The sequence below is a fragment of the Nomia melanderi genome, chromosome 6, assembly GCF_051020985.1.
Source record: "Nomia melanderi isolate GNS246 chromosome 6, iyNomMela1, whole genome shotgun sequence".
NCBI classification, from domain to species: domain Eukaryota; kingdom Metazoa; phylum Arthropoda; class Insecta; order Hymenoptera; family Halictidae; genus Nomia; species Nomia melanderi.
In genome coordinates, this window is record NC_135004.1 from 8,236,069 (window position 1) to 8,255,689 (window position 19,621).

The 19,621-nt window shown below is 41.6% G+C and overlaps 1 protein-coding gene across 8 annotated transcripts in view; it reads right to left on the reverse strand.

Annotated features, from left to right (window-relative positions):
- LOC116431670 (uncharacterized) overlaps positions 1–19,621 on the reverse strand; it is a 312,877-nt gene that overhangs the window by 10,782 nt on the left and 282,474 nt on the right. For all 8 annotated transcript variants that reach the window (XM_076368499.1, XM_076368496.1, XM_076368501.1 and 5 more), the window contains 2 exons: positions 17,642–17,776; positions 7,077–7,195 (listed from right to left, as the gene is read on the reverse strand). In XM_076368499.1, the coding sequence (XP_076224614.1) occupies positions 7,077–7,195; positions 17,642–17,776 (254 nt within the window). The remainder of the gene's footprint in view (positions 1–7,076; positions 7,196–17,641; positions 17,777–19,621) is intronic.

Genomic DNA, 19,621 nt, shown 5'->3' on the forward strand with positions numbered 1-19,621 from the left:
GTAAACTAAGTCCAGTTTAATACATTGCAATTCATTTCGTGCCGAATTTCACTTTGAAGGGGTGAAACCACTTCTTGAAAAAAATGCAAATTTTTCGGTCCCGTGGATTATCTTGAGAACGGTATTTTTCAAGGGTTGATATATATCACCCCCTCGAAGTGAAATTCGACATGAAAAAAAATTGCGATGTATTGGTCTTGATTTAGTCTACTTAGATATAATTTTTCGAATTTCCTGATTCGATAACCTCTTTTGTTAGTAAAATTAGATTAATATAATATTTATTTTCACGATCCTCTAGCATGTCATATTCTTCGCATTTCCAGAACAGATGTAGATTAGCATTTAACAGAGAAATGATACAATTATCTAGCAGGCACGATAACTTCCCTTGTAAGTTCGTTCAATAAAAGAATTTAAATTGCAGACAAAAAGAAAAGTATTATGAAATCATCAGCGCGAAGATGTCGAAGTAGAAGAGTTTCTACTAAATCCGATGAATTAGGATTTTATGTTTGTTAAAAATACATGGCTGTTTCTGAACAGCGGTACGCGAACGAAATTAGCGTTGCAATATCAGCAGCGCATTCATGATACGTCAAACGCGAACTCGTAACGCTCGAAAGCTCCACGACACGTGCTGTTACCGGCTAACCAAAATTTCGAACGCGACATGGGGGACAAATGAACGCGAGCATCAATCGCAGAACATGTATCACGGTGCGGGAGCGCGTTTAATAAACGGCAAAAAGGGGGAGAGCCACGAATCGCTGATTCAAGGGAAGAGAGAAAAGGCTGGACGTACAGTGGTCGACTTTACGAATTCTTCAAAAGAAATTAAAAGCTTAAATTCCTATGCTTGAATCGATGCAATCGATAGATGCCACGGAATAATTAATTTCACTAGTGGTATCGAGATATCGGTATTTTGAGGAATAAAGATGAAATTTGTGAATGAACTTAGTATTCGTGTTAGGTGTAGTAATAGAAGAAAATTTTACGTTTTAAAATATATGGTTCCCTTTAAAGAGTTAGTCTGAATCAGGTCGTTTTGAAATTGTTGAATCTGTTATGAAATTCTGCTTTAACAAAATTAAATGATTCAAAAATTTCAAAATTTATCTTTTGTCGTTTTAAAGTTACGACTTAATCTAGGTTTGTGGAACACGCTGCATGTGGGTTCACGTTGTCACTCGAGTACTACAATAACTCCAACCAGCGTCACGCGAGGGTGAAACGTCAATGTTATGCTTTTTCCTGCTATCTGCGCCGCGCCGCGTCTCGGAACCTGTCCTTTCACCCTCCGCGTCCATTTCTTTCCGTTCAAGGATTCTTTTGTTTCTGGTACATTAGTATAAAATCTACGCGGAGTTTGCGACACGTTTAACAACGTACAAGTTTCGCATAAATATTTCGAGCAACTTCGTATATTTTCTACGGTTTCTTTCACCCCTAACAACAGGAATCCGCGCGGTGTGACTATTTGCTCACTAGTTGCGAAACGAAACGGGCTTTTAATTACGGGGTAAAGCGTTCGCCGGTGGCCTGTAACATAATTTGCGCTTTAATGAAAGTGCCAGGAATGCTTTTTAGATGGAACCGCGTGTAACGTATGCGTAAACGAATAAACGTTAACCCTTGCCATTCGGCGGAGAACGATATCGAGGTAACGCCCAGAAAAACTGCACTAAAGTTCCCGTAACAATTAAGATAAATATGATTTATGCTATTATAATTATGTTGTGATAATCATGATTTTTAAAGGATAAAATTCCAATGAATTGAAGCAAATATTTTCTTTCTCAGAATTTGATCGATTGTCTTTAAACCTTAATCACTTAATTAGATAAAATCTTGATAAAAGTTACACTATATATCATAGTTTTCATTAGATTTTTCTATCTTTTTTAACTCTCGTATTCTATTTTACAGCTGCCGCCCAGATCGTCCAATTACAATTTTCCTTAATACGAAAATCATTTTCAATATTTTAAGAAACCCGCATGCCCGAAAGACTAATTACCTCTCACTTCACGGTTCCATCCTCGCGCGCATAACATTTTACGATTCAATTACTCCTTTCTATCCAGGACACTCCGCGAAACGTGGACCGAACAGTTCTTTAATTGCTCAGTGAAATATATCTTTCACGTAATACGCGCCCGACAAACTCACGTACGCAGAAACTCGCACGCGGGTCGGAAAGTTGCGAAAATTGCTCTGCCCTGCGCTGAATCGCTCGGATACGGGGGCTATTACTTTGAGCCGTACACAAGCCAATTTCTAGTGAATAATTCCAGATAACAGCGCGATTCCGCGTCGGAAGGGTTTCCTTGTAACTTTATTTCCTCGCGGACGCGTGCACACGAGAACGTGCGCGCCGACGAAAGAGTTTTTTCCGCGTGTACCCAGATCGTCGATGCGAAACGCTCGTCCAACTGTGCGGTTACTATTTCCCAATTCCGTTTCGCGGGGTTTTAATTCTAATTTATTTCTCCTCCATTCCTCTTTTCGCCGTTACTCTCCTGCGGCCTCTCGCGCGAGAACGTCCGGCAGCGGAAACGAAATTTTTCCGTTGTCCACGTGAAAGTTCTACGGCGTTATTCGACGCGACCAGAAGGGCCCCGGTTCCGTCCCGCCGCTAGAGAATCGAACTCCCTGGATGACATAAAATTTTATGCGCCGGATAGATTGTCTGCGGATATCGCGGCAGCGGCGGCCCTAAAACTGGCCGGAGGAATTCCGAAGGCCGCGGAGGACGTATACACCCGTGCAGGTTTCTGCGCTCGATGATAATTCAAGGCTCTCCACAAAGGAATATTCAATTTATGGAAGAGCCGAACCGATGCTCGTATAATACGCCCATCCAATGCATAAATGCATGAACGCGGGTTTGATCGATCTACTTCAACTGTTTTCGCAACTGTTATATTGTTGTTACATCATTCAGATGGTACGAATATTGTACCTGGAAGATTGTATGTTTTTGACTAAGGTCTCTAGAAGCAAACAGATTTCAGAAAGATCGTTTCTTTAAATGGCACATTAAAGAGAGACTGTTTTTGCCCGTTTTTCTGAGTATCGATTCATCTTCTTCAATATTTGCGCCTGAAAAGTATTTGCATATAAATTTGGTGCCGGAAACAGTTCGTGCGGTTTCTTAAATCAAAATGTAAACAAGGAAAATGTTTTTTTAAAATAATTTCATTTTATTCATTAAACCAGTGAAATACGATTGATTTCGGATCCCAATTCACTGCTAATAAGAAAACCGCACTTTTTCCGGTACCTAATATAGCTTCTTTCATCTATAAACCGGTTCTTTTAAGTCTTTTGCGTAAGGGAATATATAAAGTATTGGAAGAAGTTATTCCATCTTTATAGAATTTTCTCTTAGAATAAAAGGCATGAAGCGTAACGAAAGAATACTTTGAAAGACATTTCTATGAAGTAGATGCCTTTATTTCGCGTGTTATTACATAAATTCATTCTTCCACGTTCACCGTCAATAATATGGACCACAAAGAAATGTGGGTATTAAGAGAAACTGTAGACAGTAATTAGGAAATTACATTCATTGAAACTTCTTGATTAAAATCCAAGTCATTCATTAAATTACATTGTTTTATGAATACGCTTGTAGAAGGCATTATATTACAATGATAAAACGTTCAGACGTTAGCATACTTAAATGATAGATGATGTTTACTACATAGCTGTTCTATACTTTTACCTAAAAATGTCACCGTTAACTTTTTGCACTTGAATATTCTTCTTCAAAAATATTTATCGTTTCCTAATGAGATATAGATGACATTTTTTACGTTTAACTTAAAGAAAAATCGCACATAAATTAAAGAACAAAGCTATTTTATTTCAATATTCCACATACTGATGCATTATACGATGTTCAATGTCAAATATTAATACGTTGACCGCTACAAGAATTTAGAGCGTTTCGTGTAACATTATGAACATCGAGTTTTCTTGTAATTGGTTTCAAGTAATTTGGACGTTCCGGTCATCGGTGATCACAGTGGCGCTCAACGTGTTAATCCTTTCGTCCCTGAATATGTATTTGTCTTTAATATGAATTTTGTGACAAAAACCTTACCACTGCGCACTAATTAAGCAAAAACACATGTACTCACATCTGATTAGCACTCAAGCTATCAGCCATAAGCAAAGATCTCCGTGTGTTTCAATTTTCCTTTATCTAAGCGTGTCCCAGTTTTCGGTAATTTAAAATGACCGTGTTACCTACGTGTACCGTTGGGGGCGAAAGGGTTAAATTATAGAATTTTGCTGTATCAAATGGCGTGCGAGAGCCACACCTCGAGTGCAAAGGAATAAGCTATGAAAATGTAAGGTCCTTCTATCAGCTTCAATGTAATAAATCTTCCATCAATTGTCATTTCGAGCAACCAAAAGAAACGTTGAAGACAGCGAGCTCGGATGACAAGTAAACCTTTGAAGAAGATATCATCGGGAAGATCCACTGCCTGCTCGTCCCCAATTTTTTGCCCCGTTGATTAGTTTTCCCAATCCCGGACTGCAGCGCCGGCCTTATCGATCGCGGCCGATACGCGTACACCACGTGTAAACGTAATAACGTTGACGAACGACGCGGACATCCGTCAATCAACGTCAAATCGATGCCGGCAGTTTGTCGGCAGGCTGACTCTCCACCGTTCGTGTCATTTGTCGCTTTTTAATGTGCAGTGATTTTTCCGGCCGCGTCATTGTTTGCAGCGAGGCGACGTTGCGCTTCGCTGCGCGAAATGATGCCCATGATATTGTCAGCTAGTTGACGGACAGCGATACACGATCGTTCAGACGGGGGGAGGTCATCGCGACCAATCCGTTTGACGATTCGAAAGCAAGGAATTATTCCATTAGCGAAACGTCCCTTACGATTTCACGGTGTTATTTTTCAATCGTGCGGCGCGCTCCGGTGATCGATCGATAGCGTGACAGCACGTCTGCAAACATCGCAGAATTGAAGAATCTCGAGTTTATATCAATTTCATTAACACTTCGCGGATGAGAATTTGTTAAACACCTGATAACCTTTTTCGTAAAAAAGCTAACTTCTGCATCGAAGTGTTAAATAGCAGGAAAAAAAATTATATATCAATCTCTCGTTATTTGAATAATTGAATTGTTCGTTTGCACTTTTCGAATTTAGAAATCAAAGCTTGAAATCTCTATAATGGCGGCATTTGACCGCAAAGGGTTAAGGCATTTCCGTGAACATGCTTACATTTTCCTACTAATTTGATTCCTCTCAATTTCCTTTATGTAATAGTCAACGAATATTGCCAATTAACGTATTTCATTCGACCGTATTCGATGTAAATATCTAAAAAAGGATGACAGCGAGATTTAAGACCGATAGTAAAATCAGCGCGCGAGAAACGAAATATCTTTCGCGTCAGCCCGGGAGTTGCAAGGTGTCGCCCGAAAATTTTACGACGTTACTCTTTAATTTCCAGGCAGGAATCCGACCCCTAATCCTGCCGGAGATATGAAACGAACGTCCGAAGGCGAACGGTGGGTCCGGGCCAATAAAAGATTCATCGGGTCGTTCGACGAAAATTCACGGTTCAGATCTTTTTTGGCGAAAGCACGCGGCGACATACTGTAAATGCACCTTATGGATAGTTCCGCATTCTTGGCGCGGGGCCAGCCGAGTTCCCCGGATTACCACGGGGACGCATCTATATTCATCCGATTAAGGGCTCGAGGCTTTAACATTGATATGTCGGCGTGCAGTTCCGGTAATTAGTCGGGCGTAATTAGCAACCAAGCAAGCACATGAACGCCCGAAGCTTGAACGAAGAATCGGCAGCCAAAATAATTGGTGCGTTTTGCGCTGACCGCACTAGATTCTACTGGTCCGCTCGACACTCGATCCTTCACCGGCACCGCGAATCGATCCCGAAGAAAGAAAGATAATTATCGATTATAAATTCGTTCCTGTTTTAATTAAATTTTCCATTCACCTTGTTTTCCTTTTCTTCCCCTCTTTGCCTCTCTTTTTTTTCTCGTTCCAATTAGTTCACCTTCGAACGAGAGAGTAAGAGTGGCAGAGCGGAAGTCCGGCGAAAATGCGGATTAAACTCGCGGCAGAAGGAAGGGCGCAACGCGTGGCCGTTTATTAGCGGTGATCGATATAATGCGATTCATTAAAATCATCCCAGTGTTCCGTCGCGCTTCGCGGGATAAAAAAGGAAGGGAGTAAGAGAAATCCGTCGCGGCTCGAATAATTTCCAACGATATCCCGCGAATTCACTTCTGGCATGCATTAAAATGCGAATCGCATAGGAATCGCTTCGTTGCGTCGTCGTTGTTATTCGCTAGTGTCGGTGTTATTGATTACCGCGTTCCCGCTCGGAAATTTGCTTGGTTGTCTAATTAAATATTTATCGGGTGGGGGTGTGTCTCGCGAAGGGATTTCGATGCGTGGAATCGCGCGTCTTCCGCTGTCTCTGGTGTCCTCCGTTTTGTTTCGAAGCGACAACCTCGGTTTGCAGACGGTAGCAATATAGATTTCCTTAATGTTCGATTCTACTAACACTTTGTATTCGTGAGATGGCTCTCGATCGCTTCATTTAACATAGCACAATTATGAAGTCTCATATACAATAATATTAAGCTTTGAGTAATGTATCAATATGTGGAACATTAAAATAAAATAACTTTGTTTCTTAATTTACATATAATTTTTCTTTAGTTAGTGTCTCTAAAAATGTCGTCTGCATCTTATTAGAAAATACTAAACGTTTCCAGTGAAAAACTTGAGAGCGCCAAGGGTTAACCTCTGAACTGAATCGAAAGGAAATACCAAATCCTCGGTGACATTAAAAGAAATTCGATCAAGGGATGAAATTGATGAAATAAAGGAAAAGCAACAAAGAATAATAGTCGAGATTTCGAAGCAATATTTTTCGCTCGGGAATTTTTCAGGGCGCGCGAGTGCTCCGGGACCTTATTGGAAACAGGAATGTAACAGGATAAAAGGCTGCGCGAGCGTAGGTAAGCTGTTCGAGAGATGATGAAAATAGTCGGCTTACCGTTGTGGAAGTAATAAGAAACGTCCATATATTCCTCGTCGGCGGGGCTATTCGTGGCCCGTCTCAGCACGACCGTCATATCTCTGCCATTAGACGAGTACCTTTTCGGCTCGGCGTACCTGGAAAAAAACAGAGAAGAAAAACGAAAGTAGAATCTCGTTTTACGCGGCCGCATCAACCGGCGAACGGTAATTCGAGTCCCGCGAACGCCGTGGAATTTCGTGCCGCCTCCTCGAGGGAAACAGCTCGTTCCCTCGAGGCAGGGTGTAAATCACACACCTGCTATCAGAAACGTCGTAAAGAACGCGGCTCCGTATCCATTCAGATATTGAGGAAGGACATTCGTCGGCTTCAGCGCAATCCGAGGACGTAAAATTCTAGAATGCGCCGCGCGGCAGCCTTCCGATAATATCGCACAGAAACTGTTCGATTCTAATTTTTAACGCTGATGATGCGAGAAAATGTTTGTTAGCGATAACGTAATGACAGAAGATGATGAAAATATGTACACGTGCTAAATATACGTATTATTCAGTGTACGGAAGAAAAATGGTAGCAATTGCAGAGACGTTTCGATTGATGATACAATTCTCTATTTCGATAATGATTCTATGAATTTCTAAGTAAACTATGTAAACCAATATTCGTCGTATTATTTTCTATCAGTTGCTACGACCAGAGTTTCATCGTCCCTCTATTTTAAAATTTAACACTAATAGTAGCTGATCCTAAAAGAGTTAAAAATCTTTCTCCTCGAGTACACTCAGCTCTCGGTGGCTCTATCCGGGTGAATAATAGACGACGTCAGAGAAACGTTCGTTCCGCGCACAGTTACGAGTAATAGAATTAGCTTCAATATATACTGTGAGTATTAGATTCTTTAAAATGTCTCGTCGTTTTATTCTTCAATATGGCGTTTATATTATAATACGCCTATAAATACAGCAAAAAGATAAACTGAATAGGCAAGAAAAACTTTTCAGATAAAATACGCAAAGCACAATTCAATGGAGCTTACTTGTAGTGCAATTTTTCTTGAAAGTTCTTTTGAAAATACGACGAGGCTTTTCGGCCAATATATTGACCTAATATATTGTATATCGAACAGAATTCGCGACGATTTAATGGGCGAAACGGACAAAGTAAAAGTGAAGTCACCCAGCCGCTACCTTCGCCAACCCCTTCTTTTCCTTTATCGGTAAGTCGAAGCGGTCGGGGGGAAGTTCCCCGTGAATTATGAAGCTGGCGCCTTTATGTCAAAGAGCAGGCCGTACCATACTTGACAAGCTTACGTGTGCGCACCAGGTCTCGAAGTTGGGCAAGTGGCGGGCACAAAGCGCGACGTAAATTTTCCACGTCGTTCACTTCCATTTTGCTCGACAGCGAAGTTGTAAATGGACGTCCTGGGAACGCTGTCTCGCGATAGCCCCCGCCTGAATCGAGTATGAGGACAGCGTACAGCGGACGAGTCAATGTTTGCCGGCTGGTTTTGTTTTCCGATAACGTCTTGCGATCCGCATCGGGATGGTTATTAATGGTCCGAATAAATTAGCGCGCCATTTTCGCCGAACGTGCGCGCTCGTAACGCCTCGGCCGCCATCTTGGACGATATATCGCCACAGGATACGTCGACGGGGAATTTAACACTGACAGTCCCGAGAATCGGTCAAATGATCGGATTTAAATTTCTGCGTTTTCAATCATTGATTTAACTTTATATCAATTCCTATATAGTACAATTAATCAATTTTTCAATTTTTGTCTTTATTCTCATTTTTATTTTCATTAAAAGAGATATATTATGCAACTAGTTTACTTTTATTTTTGTAATCACTTTTCTATGTAATTGATTTTTCGTGACGTTTTTTCTTTCATGTGCAAACTATGTACGTTTAAGTTAAGAAATAAATAAATGCCATTGATAAAATTAAAAAATGAAACAGTCATTTTATTACAACTTAATCCTATATTGTAACAGCCACACATACTTTGTGTTTCACAAGTATAATCGTTATCGTAACAGTAACTAGTTAAAGATGAGGTGAAAACGACAGTGCTATTGGCTATCAGTAAATGGTGTGGCATGGTACAATAAACTGATTTTTGGCAATCGATTGCAGATTTTTATGCACTTTGTACTCTTTTTAAATTATACTTATAAAGATCTTAGAAGTTGAATGAAGTCAAACTTACACAACATTTGATACACTTCGACATTATTTCGAGGCTGCTAAGAAAAGAAATTCGACTGAAAATTAACTGCATTGCGCATAATTACTCGTGACCCTTGCCAGGACCGACCTCGAGCGTTTATCCCGACGCTTTTTTGATTAGAAATTTGAGAAACTTTGTAATTACGAAACGGACTGCCCGTCGGAAACCGGTTAAGCTGCACAAATAACGAGAAAAATTTGAAATGAAATTTTTAACGCGTGCAGTTGTACGGCATTTGGCTCGAGCGAAGCCCTTCGGAGGTCGAACAGAATTTATGGCACGAGCTGATGTATATATTATATATGTATATATAAGTGTATATATATATATATATATATATATATATATACACACACTTATATATGTACAAAACGAGCAAAGAATCGTTTGGAAAAAAGTGCGGCGAGCGTCGCGAATCGAGTTTCACGTGGGAAGAGAAAAGTTGCCCGCGCCGGGAACGGACGAACGAGAGGAAAGTTGAAAAGTTGAATATTTTTTTCATGAGTCGCGCGGTTTGATGTTGCGCCGTATAATGCTGAAACGAAACTCGATTCTGGTATCGAAGTGTTGCCACGTTGTTAGCGGCGGCGTTCTGAGGATCCAAAGTTCTGGCGAATGACATCATTATCGCGGTCTCGCCGCGAAATAACGTAATTTACGCGATACTTCACCAGTTAACACCAGAAGTTTTTCAAAAATAAGGTATATTCAATGAGACTTGTCGTATATTATTGGATTTTGCATTTCGGGGATGGCACGTCCGATTACTCACTGTGCCGCGCGTTATTAAAACTTTAAATCCGAACGGAGTTTCTATATAGCTAGCACGAGTCACTACATTCTTCTGGGGAGAACGAAATTCTTGGGAATGCAGGGAACGTTTTATTTAATGCAATAATTAATAAATCGTGAAACTTTATCCATTCGTTGCATACAAATATGGAAAGGTTACAACTGAACAAAAATTATATTTTCGTTAATGAATTTTGAAAATATAAAATTACAGTATTTAATACTTTTTCGTTTTACGTTCAACTGCAACCATTTATGAAAGAAATCAAATTTCTCTTAATATCAGTTTCTTTCAACGTGTCTGTGAACGTGTCAATTCACGGTAAATTCCAGCAGTCGCTGGATGGTACGCAGTAATTGGATTTTGAAAAGAATTTCAGTGATTTTGAAATCTGGGATTATTCGTTCGGTAATTTTCGGTTAAAGTGTTCTATTTGATCGAATTCCGGATTATTTCGATTCTTTCAGTGATTCGAGGGACGCCATTACAGAGTAAGGAACATCATGGTTATGTTTTGGTAGGGGAGCCTCCGAGACGAAAGATCAAGCGACCCAGTTGGCGCGTCCTCAACTTTCATTCGGGGATTTTGGATATGCAGACGTCACGTGGGTACGAACCATGTGTACTTTTCCTGTGCAAACCGGGTCGGACAGGAAGAACACAGTGAGTCAGACCTTCCGGATGCCTTACTGTTAGTTCAGGTTTGTCGAACGCATATCGTAACTGGCACGTTATGAACGTGATTTTAACACATGGCTCGCGGAGAATGAGTTTTATCATGATTTAAAACAACGCCACCGTTCCATTGCTGTATATTTATCGTTTCACGAATTCATTCGAAAATATAGAATTACTGTAGAAATTCGGTTCACTGGCTGCAACGGTTAAAAACTAGATGCAGAATTATTGAAATTACTCATTCCAAAATATACAAGATATTTCAAACCCATTGGTTGGCTATTCATGGAATATATCAACGAAACTTCGCGCACCAAATATTCCGCTGAAACTCACAATCAGTAACCTCCAGTTTTCATAATTTAATTCTTGTAGTTTACAATTCCAATTGAAATTCGTTACGCCGAGAAAATTCGGAACTTTCAATGCCACGGGGTTCAAAATAAAATAAAACAGAATACCATTGTGTACTGCATAATAATTACATAATAACGTTTCAAATTGTACAAAAACAACAAACAAAGCGAATTACAAAACTGTTCAAAATTCAAACTCACCAATGAAAACAACTTCATATTCTTATCACACGCCCCATAAAAAAAACCCTCAGCGTCTCTATGATCGTCAACGCTATCGCGGTTTTCGAATTCTGCCGGTTAATGAGCTATGAATGAACGCCAAGGTAAATCGTTCTAATTCGAATCGGAAACAGGATCGAGCAAATCACGGCGTAATCTGGCGCATAAAGCTGTTTCAATCGCGCCTACGGTGATCAGCTGTTCCGATCAATTATTATCGCCCTATGAACTGGAAATTATTACTCGGACTCGCCTGGGGTCAGCTTGAGGACTGTTTGCCGTCCGAAGAGCGCACGGGTTCCATTGTAAACGAACGTAATCGTCGTATACAAAACGTACTCGGTGTCGTTGATTTATTTCCACCGAGGAACCAGACCGGGTTCGATCGGGTACGATCCCGTCGCTGACAGAGTTGATCGGTGCCGGTTCATTAGCCGGTTCTCCGACGGACAGGGGTGGCTTTTAGTTGGGCGCGATATGCGCGGCGATTAAATTACCCGATGGTCAGTCCACCCCCCTTTCCTACCCCTTTCGGACTGTCCCGCAGACACATCCTGTCCGGTGTCCCACTCACCGGATTGATCTTCGATGTATTTCGTCCACGCATGGACAGGGATTAAACAGGCCGTGATATACACTGCTCAAGCGGATAATACCGAAACTCGAGGGCTTTTTATCCTCTTGTTCGCTGGAACAATGAATCACCGCGTCGGTGTCGTTGTTGTTATGCATTTACCGTTTCGCGTGGACTCGGAAAATTTTCTTCGAGAAAAATGTTCTTGGCTAATGGACTCTTAATAGGTTCTCTGTTCGGTCGTTTTTATGGAACTTTCGATTCATGCGAAATAATGTTGGAATGTTTAATGTGCTGGGAAGTTGGTTAGCGTAAACGTGAATGTAAAATGTAGAAAATGGAATGAGGAAAGAAAGTAGTTTTTCTTAAGGGTGGCAAGGGAATGTTACTTGGGGAAGTTGGAAAGAACTGATTTAGAATTGTTTAATTGCAGTTAAACGTTGAGTTGATTTGTTTTGTACGGAGAATGAAGTTTGATTGTATTAAGACGCGTGAAGGGGAGTAACGCAAATTTAGTTTATATGAAATGAAAAATTAAGAAGACGTTTTGTTGAGATATAAGTGTTAAAATTTAAATTTTAATCAATGAAATAATCTTCGAATTTGTAATTCGGATTTTTTATAATTCAAGTAAAAACCATTTGGCAAGGAAAGAATAAGCTTTGCCAAACGCTTTCAGCATTTGAGGTCTACAATCAGTTCTACAAGCAACGAGTTTCATTAAAATCCAAGGGAGGTCAGCTGCGGGATCCCCTTGTAAGCATAAATCCCAGCCTGGTCGTCCAAGCACTGTTAGAAATTAAAGTAGATTAAAAAGTAGCGGGCCAGTTGAGGAACGAGGTTGCTTTTCGTGGGCGAACTGAAACGACTCCGTCAGAAAATTGGCTTACAGCGTATGCCTCCCCCGGGAATCACACTTCTTTTTTATCGCGCGACGAAAGTTCTCCAGACCCGCAGAAAAGAGTAATCGTCTTTTATTGGCGCTTAGTGGACTTACTTCTAATGTTTCCATATTCTTCCCTCCGCACTCATATTCCTCGTCTTTTTCGTAACTTGATCTCTTTTTATCATAAATTTACATTTCATAAACCAACTGCGAATCTTAGTCTCATACCTATGCATAAATAAATAACACAAATAAACGTTATAAACAGACTGAAGCATAGCAGAAAATTCTGGAATAAAATCGACAACAACTGATTCCACAATCATACAATCAAATGAAACTCCTTAAACTTCCACAAAAAGAAGATCACTTTAACTAATCCAATATTTGAACCCGGAAATTCAATTATTATTCCAATCTTCTTATTCCAACTCAATCTTCAATGTATACACATCTACCACTCCGGAACCAGCAACTTCCTTCTGCACAATAAGATTCCTTCCGTTCACCATCGTAACACGATCTCGGTACAGAAAACACTGATTCCCGATTCGTCCCGAACTCGTTCCCGGTAAATACGTTCATCCCGATTCTTCTAGCCGGTCCGGCAGACCGTGCGACGATATCGGTGTACAGCAGCTGTCGCGTCGTAACGTACGGACATTTCGCGTCCGTCTGTTTCTCCGTGGCTGCATAATGCATACAACGCATCCGTGCACTCAGGAGCACAGGCCAAGTCCCTTTTGCACTTACTTCGCCTCTCGGCTGCCTCGCTTCGTGGACCACTGGCATCTCCGTCCCCCCCTCGAGGGATGTCACAATACTTTTGTTTGCAGCGCGGTTGACTCCTCTGTGTCGAGCTCGTTTCCACGGCCAGCTAGCCAATCCTATCTCAGGAGATCATGATCCTGCCTGGCCAACCTGGCCGCGCTCATCAATCGGCTTCAGAGATATCGGAACCTTTGCTAATCTTTCCGGACTAATTACGACCACTTGATCGACAGTTTTTGTTGCACGCTACATTTACATTCTTCCGGCGCACGCCCTATCGACGGCTTCCGGTGGCTCCGCGACATATAAAATTATCATTGCTCGGTGATCCACCATTAGACTGCAGATGTTCGTGCAAAGTGAAATTTTTGAGAATTTAAAAAAAATAAGAAAAATGAAGCAAGTATTGTAGGAATTGCTACACTTTGGATATTTTATAAACTTGTTCGTATCTCCTGCATTCCGTGCAATTTTGTACTTTCAGATTTCTCATGAACGCATTAAATTTCGCAGTCTAGCGATCACACGCGATCACAGGTGTCTTCTTCTATTGTGCACGCGAGGAATTTCGATGGAAGTCGGTTTTTGACGTACCGATCAGATTTTGATAAATGTTTGAAGAATATTAAATAGTTTCCGGTTCCCATGAAATTGCGTGGAAAATTGACTATTAAGTATTGACTATAATTTTTCAGTTTTCCAACGAACAGAATTTTTAACGCTGATCGAATAATTCATGTACCATACGCCGAAAGAAAATTCACTTGCCGATACAACAGTAATGATGAAAGTTCTTTACATGAATATACTTGTTATGTGTATGAATAAATCTGATAATATACGAACAGTGGCGCAGTGAAAATATTACAATACAAATTTCCATTTAAATGATTCAATACATTGCGGAACTGTAAGCTTCATTTTCGTTCATGCAAAATTATTGCGAGTATTACACAATGTTCATTCAAATAAAATTTATATTAAAGCTGTTGTTTTTTTACTCTCTTTATTATGTCGTACGAATATTTTAGCCTGCAACGCGAGGCGCAGAAATTACACGTTGAGTACTAGTTCCAAATAGCAAACAGTATTTAATCGCGGTAAGAGATAGAGTTTGCTATCGCAGTGGAATTTCTATTATTCGACGGGCTGCTTCGTATCTTACAATTAGATCCTTCGCTCGTGTCCCGGGCGAACGGTTCGTCCCCTGGTGAACGATTCTTTGGATAGCGAGGCGAATATCGATCGTGGTTGAAAGGATTTGGAATGTAACTCATTCAGATCGCGGACTCCGACGCTGATCAATATGTGTGGAGAAAAGTCTTCCTCGTGGTTGGTTTCCCGTCACGTTTTTCAGCTGGAGATACTTCTATTCTAGCCGGCGTGATTCTTTGCGGAGCCACTTTGACATTTATCTGATTAAAATCGAACCGGTCCCTTCTATCCCTTCACTGAGCCCTTTTCAAACGTCACTTTATAATACAGCAAATGTTCAATTCAATTCCGCGTTCTACCGCGGCAACACCTTTTTCACGACATGAGCGCATCAAACGTACACCTTGTACGTCGCTGTTCCTTTGATTTGTCGTTCAATCCTCTATCAATAGACTTATTCCACAACTCTAGTATTCATAGCGCACGCGACTTAGCGAAACACAAAATTATCAAGAATTAACCAAGCTTTCGCGTCAGTTTTACGTTGACAAAACACTTCCGAGCATATTTTATCTGATATAATTTCAAAGTTTTAACCTTCGAAATTTGATTTTGTCCTTTTCCTCTGTCAACAAAGCTATAGCCTATAACCCATAGAATAATAATTAAAAACTGAATAATAACTATATAGGATAAGAATAATTAAAAACTAAATGAAATCTTGATCGAAAAACTAAATAAGCCTTGAAGTCCACGAAGATCAATACACCGTGAACGATTAAAAAATCCATACTCTACCCAAGGAAACCGAATGACATCGCGGTCCGATATATCCAGTCTGTAAAGCGATGCGCCGCGGAATCTAGCAAATATAAATGAAAAAATCGAAAAGGGAAGAAGGAAAAGCTCGGCAATAAAGGGGGTCGCGGTGCAGGTATTCAAATTCTGCGGTGGATCTAACTCGGCTGAGCCCTCAAAGACGAGAATCCGTTCGACATAGCGACGCGGTATTTCCGATGCGGCGTTATTATACGCACAAACAAATCGATCGGTATTAAACGTTTACGACGCAGTCGAAAGAACCGCGGCCTATAAAACACGCGTTTCAATGTGGAAAACGGTGCGGCCTGGGTAGAGTCACAGTTCCGGGGCAACACGCGCTCGCTCTTCGACAGAAATCCATCCTGGATCCTCTCTGTTTTCTGATATCTCCCTATTCGAGCCCTGTGCCCGACATAAAAGCAAACACGGAGCATAACCGCGGCGCAGCCAGTCATCTTTCATACCGGACTCGAACGAGATGAACGCGAGAGACCGGGGTAACGCGGCCTGTCTCGTTCTCGAACCGATACGCGCCAACGGATCGGGAGCTGTTTCCTGATTACGCGTCCTCTATGCCTCCCCCCCCCCTCCTTTTACCAACCCGTCAGCCTGCTGCCGATAAAATCCCGTATTTTCCAGTTCGAAGACCCGGCTCCATCTTGCCGACGATTCTGCATCCAGCGACCGACTTTTTTCCCCCGCGCAACACGTTTTATTAGATCAAGCCGGAGCGAAGCAAATGGTCGGGAACGGAAGCCTCGTTTCGCCTGACGCGGACCCCGATGAATAAGCTCAATGGCGTTTGCCGGAAACGGTGAACTGTATTCACGACGCCGAGCTGCGGTCCTCCTTTGTGATCGAGTTTTAGGGGACTGTTCGGGCGCGGTTCGTCATCAACATTGCATCTGAGGGTTGGTTTCATCGTTAGATGTTGGGGTCCTCGGTTCGATAAAATGTTTGAAATATCGGCAGAAAAGGAACATTGTGTACGTTAGTAATTAGTAGTAAATCTTCCTGAAGTTTCCTGAATCACGAAGGTACTTTTGGAAAAGTGGAAACACGAGAACTACAGAAAGATCGACCAAAGAATGACGGAAAGCCTGAAAAAGGAAAATGTCGCTAATATTGAGTTTGTACAAGGCTACCGCAACGGTGTCATCATTAACATTAATTTCAATTGTCTTGTTTACAAATTTGGATTATAATGAGTAGACAAACGAGACGCTAATGGAGTTGCTAAAGCACACTGTTACTTGAGGAGGACTATATACCCCGTGTATTAGTCCCGCGTCAGTCGTCTACTGCACAGTGTTTTTGTAGTACCCATCTACTTTTCTTTGTAGTCACGTAGTCATCTCCGAGGAATATAATTACAGAGCACCCGGCACGTCGCGCGGTATCGGTTAGATCAACACTTAGAGTACGCGTCTACGCGGACGGCATTCAAATCTCTGTAGAATTAGATACTCGCGAGTTTTATTATTCCGAAGACGTTTACGTGCGCTAGGATGTTCATTAGTTCGCCAAGGTCAGTCGCCTAGGAACTTCGCGCTGTACGGGAAAGCGGGCCGGGTCGTTCGAGTACTCGGTGGTTCTGGGTGCACTATAGACCCCACAGCGCGGTAGTTACCCTTATACCTATACATTCATACGTACACACGCGAGTCCCTAACAAGACGCGCAACAAATTAGGCTTCCCGCACGAGACCCTTGGCGGTCCGACGCGAGACACAAAACAGATTTCCCAAGTTGCCGATCCCGCGAGGTGTTTCTTTGAGAATGTTCGACGCAGAGCCGCCGATCGAATGAATTCTGCCGGCATTAATTTCGTGGAGTTCACCCGTGCTGTGCCGCGTCAGATCAGGGATAACAGGGGCGGTTCGCATTGCACGTCATAAATCGAGCGGAATCTCGAGGACTTCTTGTCTACAGTATCCGAGTAATAAGCCGTGTACAGAAGACCGCGACGCGCTGGAATCTCTCTCTCTCTCTCGCTCTCTCTCTTTCTCTCTCTCTCTCTCTACACCAATACACGTATACACATAGATACACTCTCTCTTGCTCCTTGGTCTAATAACTGGAGAATCCACTTACGTATCTTGTTGCACGAATTCCCGTGGAAGCCTCTGCGCAGGACTGCAGATTCTCTCGAGAGATTTGGCGGTGCCAAGCATCCCTTCTTCGGGGTGGCCGTCGTATATTTCGATCGACGATTGGCAGGACAGCGCGCTGCAAGATCAATAGAGAGTTCGTGATAGTCATACATTATAAAATACGATCGTCAGACGTATACTGGGTGAGTCAACCGACATGTTCGCGCGGATAATAGTAGAATAATGTTAGAGTGGTATCGATAGTGTAGTGAAACTGTGATGCCTGAAAATTCTTGCAGAAAATAAATTGTTATTTTTTATATTTTAGATTTCTAGTTTTATTTAACGATTACTCAAACGTGAAATATACTGTAACGGCGCTTGAAAGTTTGGAAAATGGTGACTGATCGGTATCGCTAGCGAAAATTCAGTCAAACGCATTAAACGCGAAGCAAAACTGCAGAGGGATGTTAGCAGCATATCGATTGCGATAAATAATGCAAGCTGGATAGATGAGGGGAGAGTGGTTTCGAAAATTCGTTTGCCAGGCGCGTAGTTCCAGCTGGAAAAAATAATCGCTTGACAATGTTGAAACGAGACGGATTATCGACAAACAAAATGAATATAACATTTCATTTTTATGTTCTAAAATTCTCTATGTCAAATTACATAACATCAAAAACTCAATATATAATGAACAATCTTTTATTAAAATCTTCTTAATCATTCGAATTATCTACTAAAAAATGCACATTCGGCATATTAAAAATTTGTTACCACGAGCAACAGTTTCCAAGATTATTAACCAAAACCATTTTCCACCCCTTACATCGAAAGATATCTTCATCCCTTCGAAACGAAAAATTTCAGCTATAAAAGGAACCCATCGAATATAAGTAAATATATCCTAGCACTAAATCATCCTGAAAGTGTTTCGAAGTTGGTGTGTGTCACCTGTCTCATCCTGTTAGCTTCCAGGAGCAAAACTGTGCACCCTTGCCGCCGAAATAGTCTTCCGGTTCGGCGGTACTTGAATTTGCAATATTTCACTCAAAATTGATGCCTCCTTCGATGAACCCTTCGCTCTGTCTTCTGCCTCCGGTTCGCCATCTCTCTGTCTCGCTTCGGTTGTCTCGATGTAAGAGGCGGTGTGCGTGTCTTCCTTTAGTTTATTCCCGGTTATATATCTGCCGCCTACGGACCCACGGGGTTACGTTCTCTTCTTGGCTGCGGCGCGACCCGGGTTCGCGCACCAGACGAAGAACCCGCCGACCTAACCCACTCGCCGTGTGTTCCATCTCTTACGAGAGAACATATCTGCGCGAAGCCACGGATGCATGGTCCATGCGTTTCAGCCATTGTGCATGATAATTGAAAATCCCAGGGATAGGAGCCAGCCGCATTCCCGTCTGATTTAGTGCTACTTCGTATCTATTACTTCCGAGAGGACGAAGGAGGCAGGAGGACCCTGCTCCAGCATTCCGATGAGTTATGTTGATTGATACGCGCCATTGGAAAATATGATTCTTCCTGGCGTGGCGAGTAGTCTCTTAGCTGGATCGACCGTGTAGGAGACAATTGGGACACGCGTCCCACTGGATTAGGAATAAATCGTTGTTCTTGGTTTATGTTTCTCTTCTGAAGTTTTAGAAGAAATTGGTACTTGCATATGTTGACGTAACTTCGATAGAATTCTTGCAGGACATTTGACGGTGGTTTTTGATGTCTTTAATTATACGCGTGGAAGAAATGAAGAGAGTTTCAGTAACATATTTTTAATATTTAATTCGTCATTTAGAAATACGAAGATTTGGTAGAATTATTTAGGAGGATGGAGATATTGGAAGTTATTGCAGAAAAACCCAGCGACCACGTTTAAGAAGAAATACGCAAACGTCTTTTCACATTTGGTAAGATCTACGATGCATGGAGACAGTTCACTTTCACTTAGGGTATAAAGTATCAAATGAGATAGCATTCC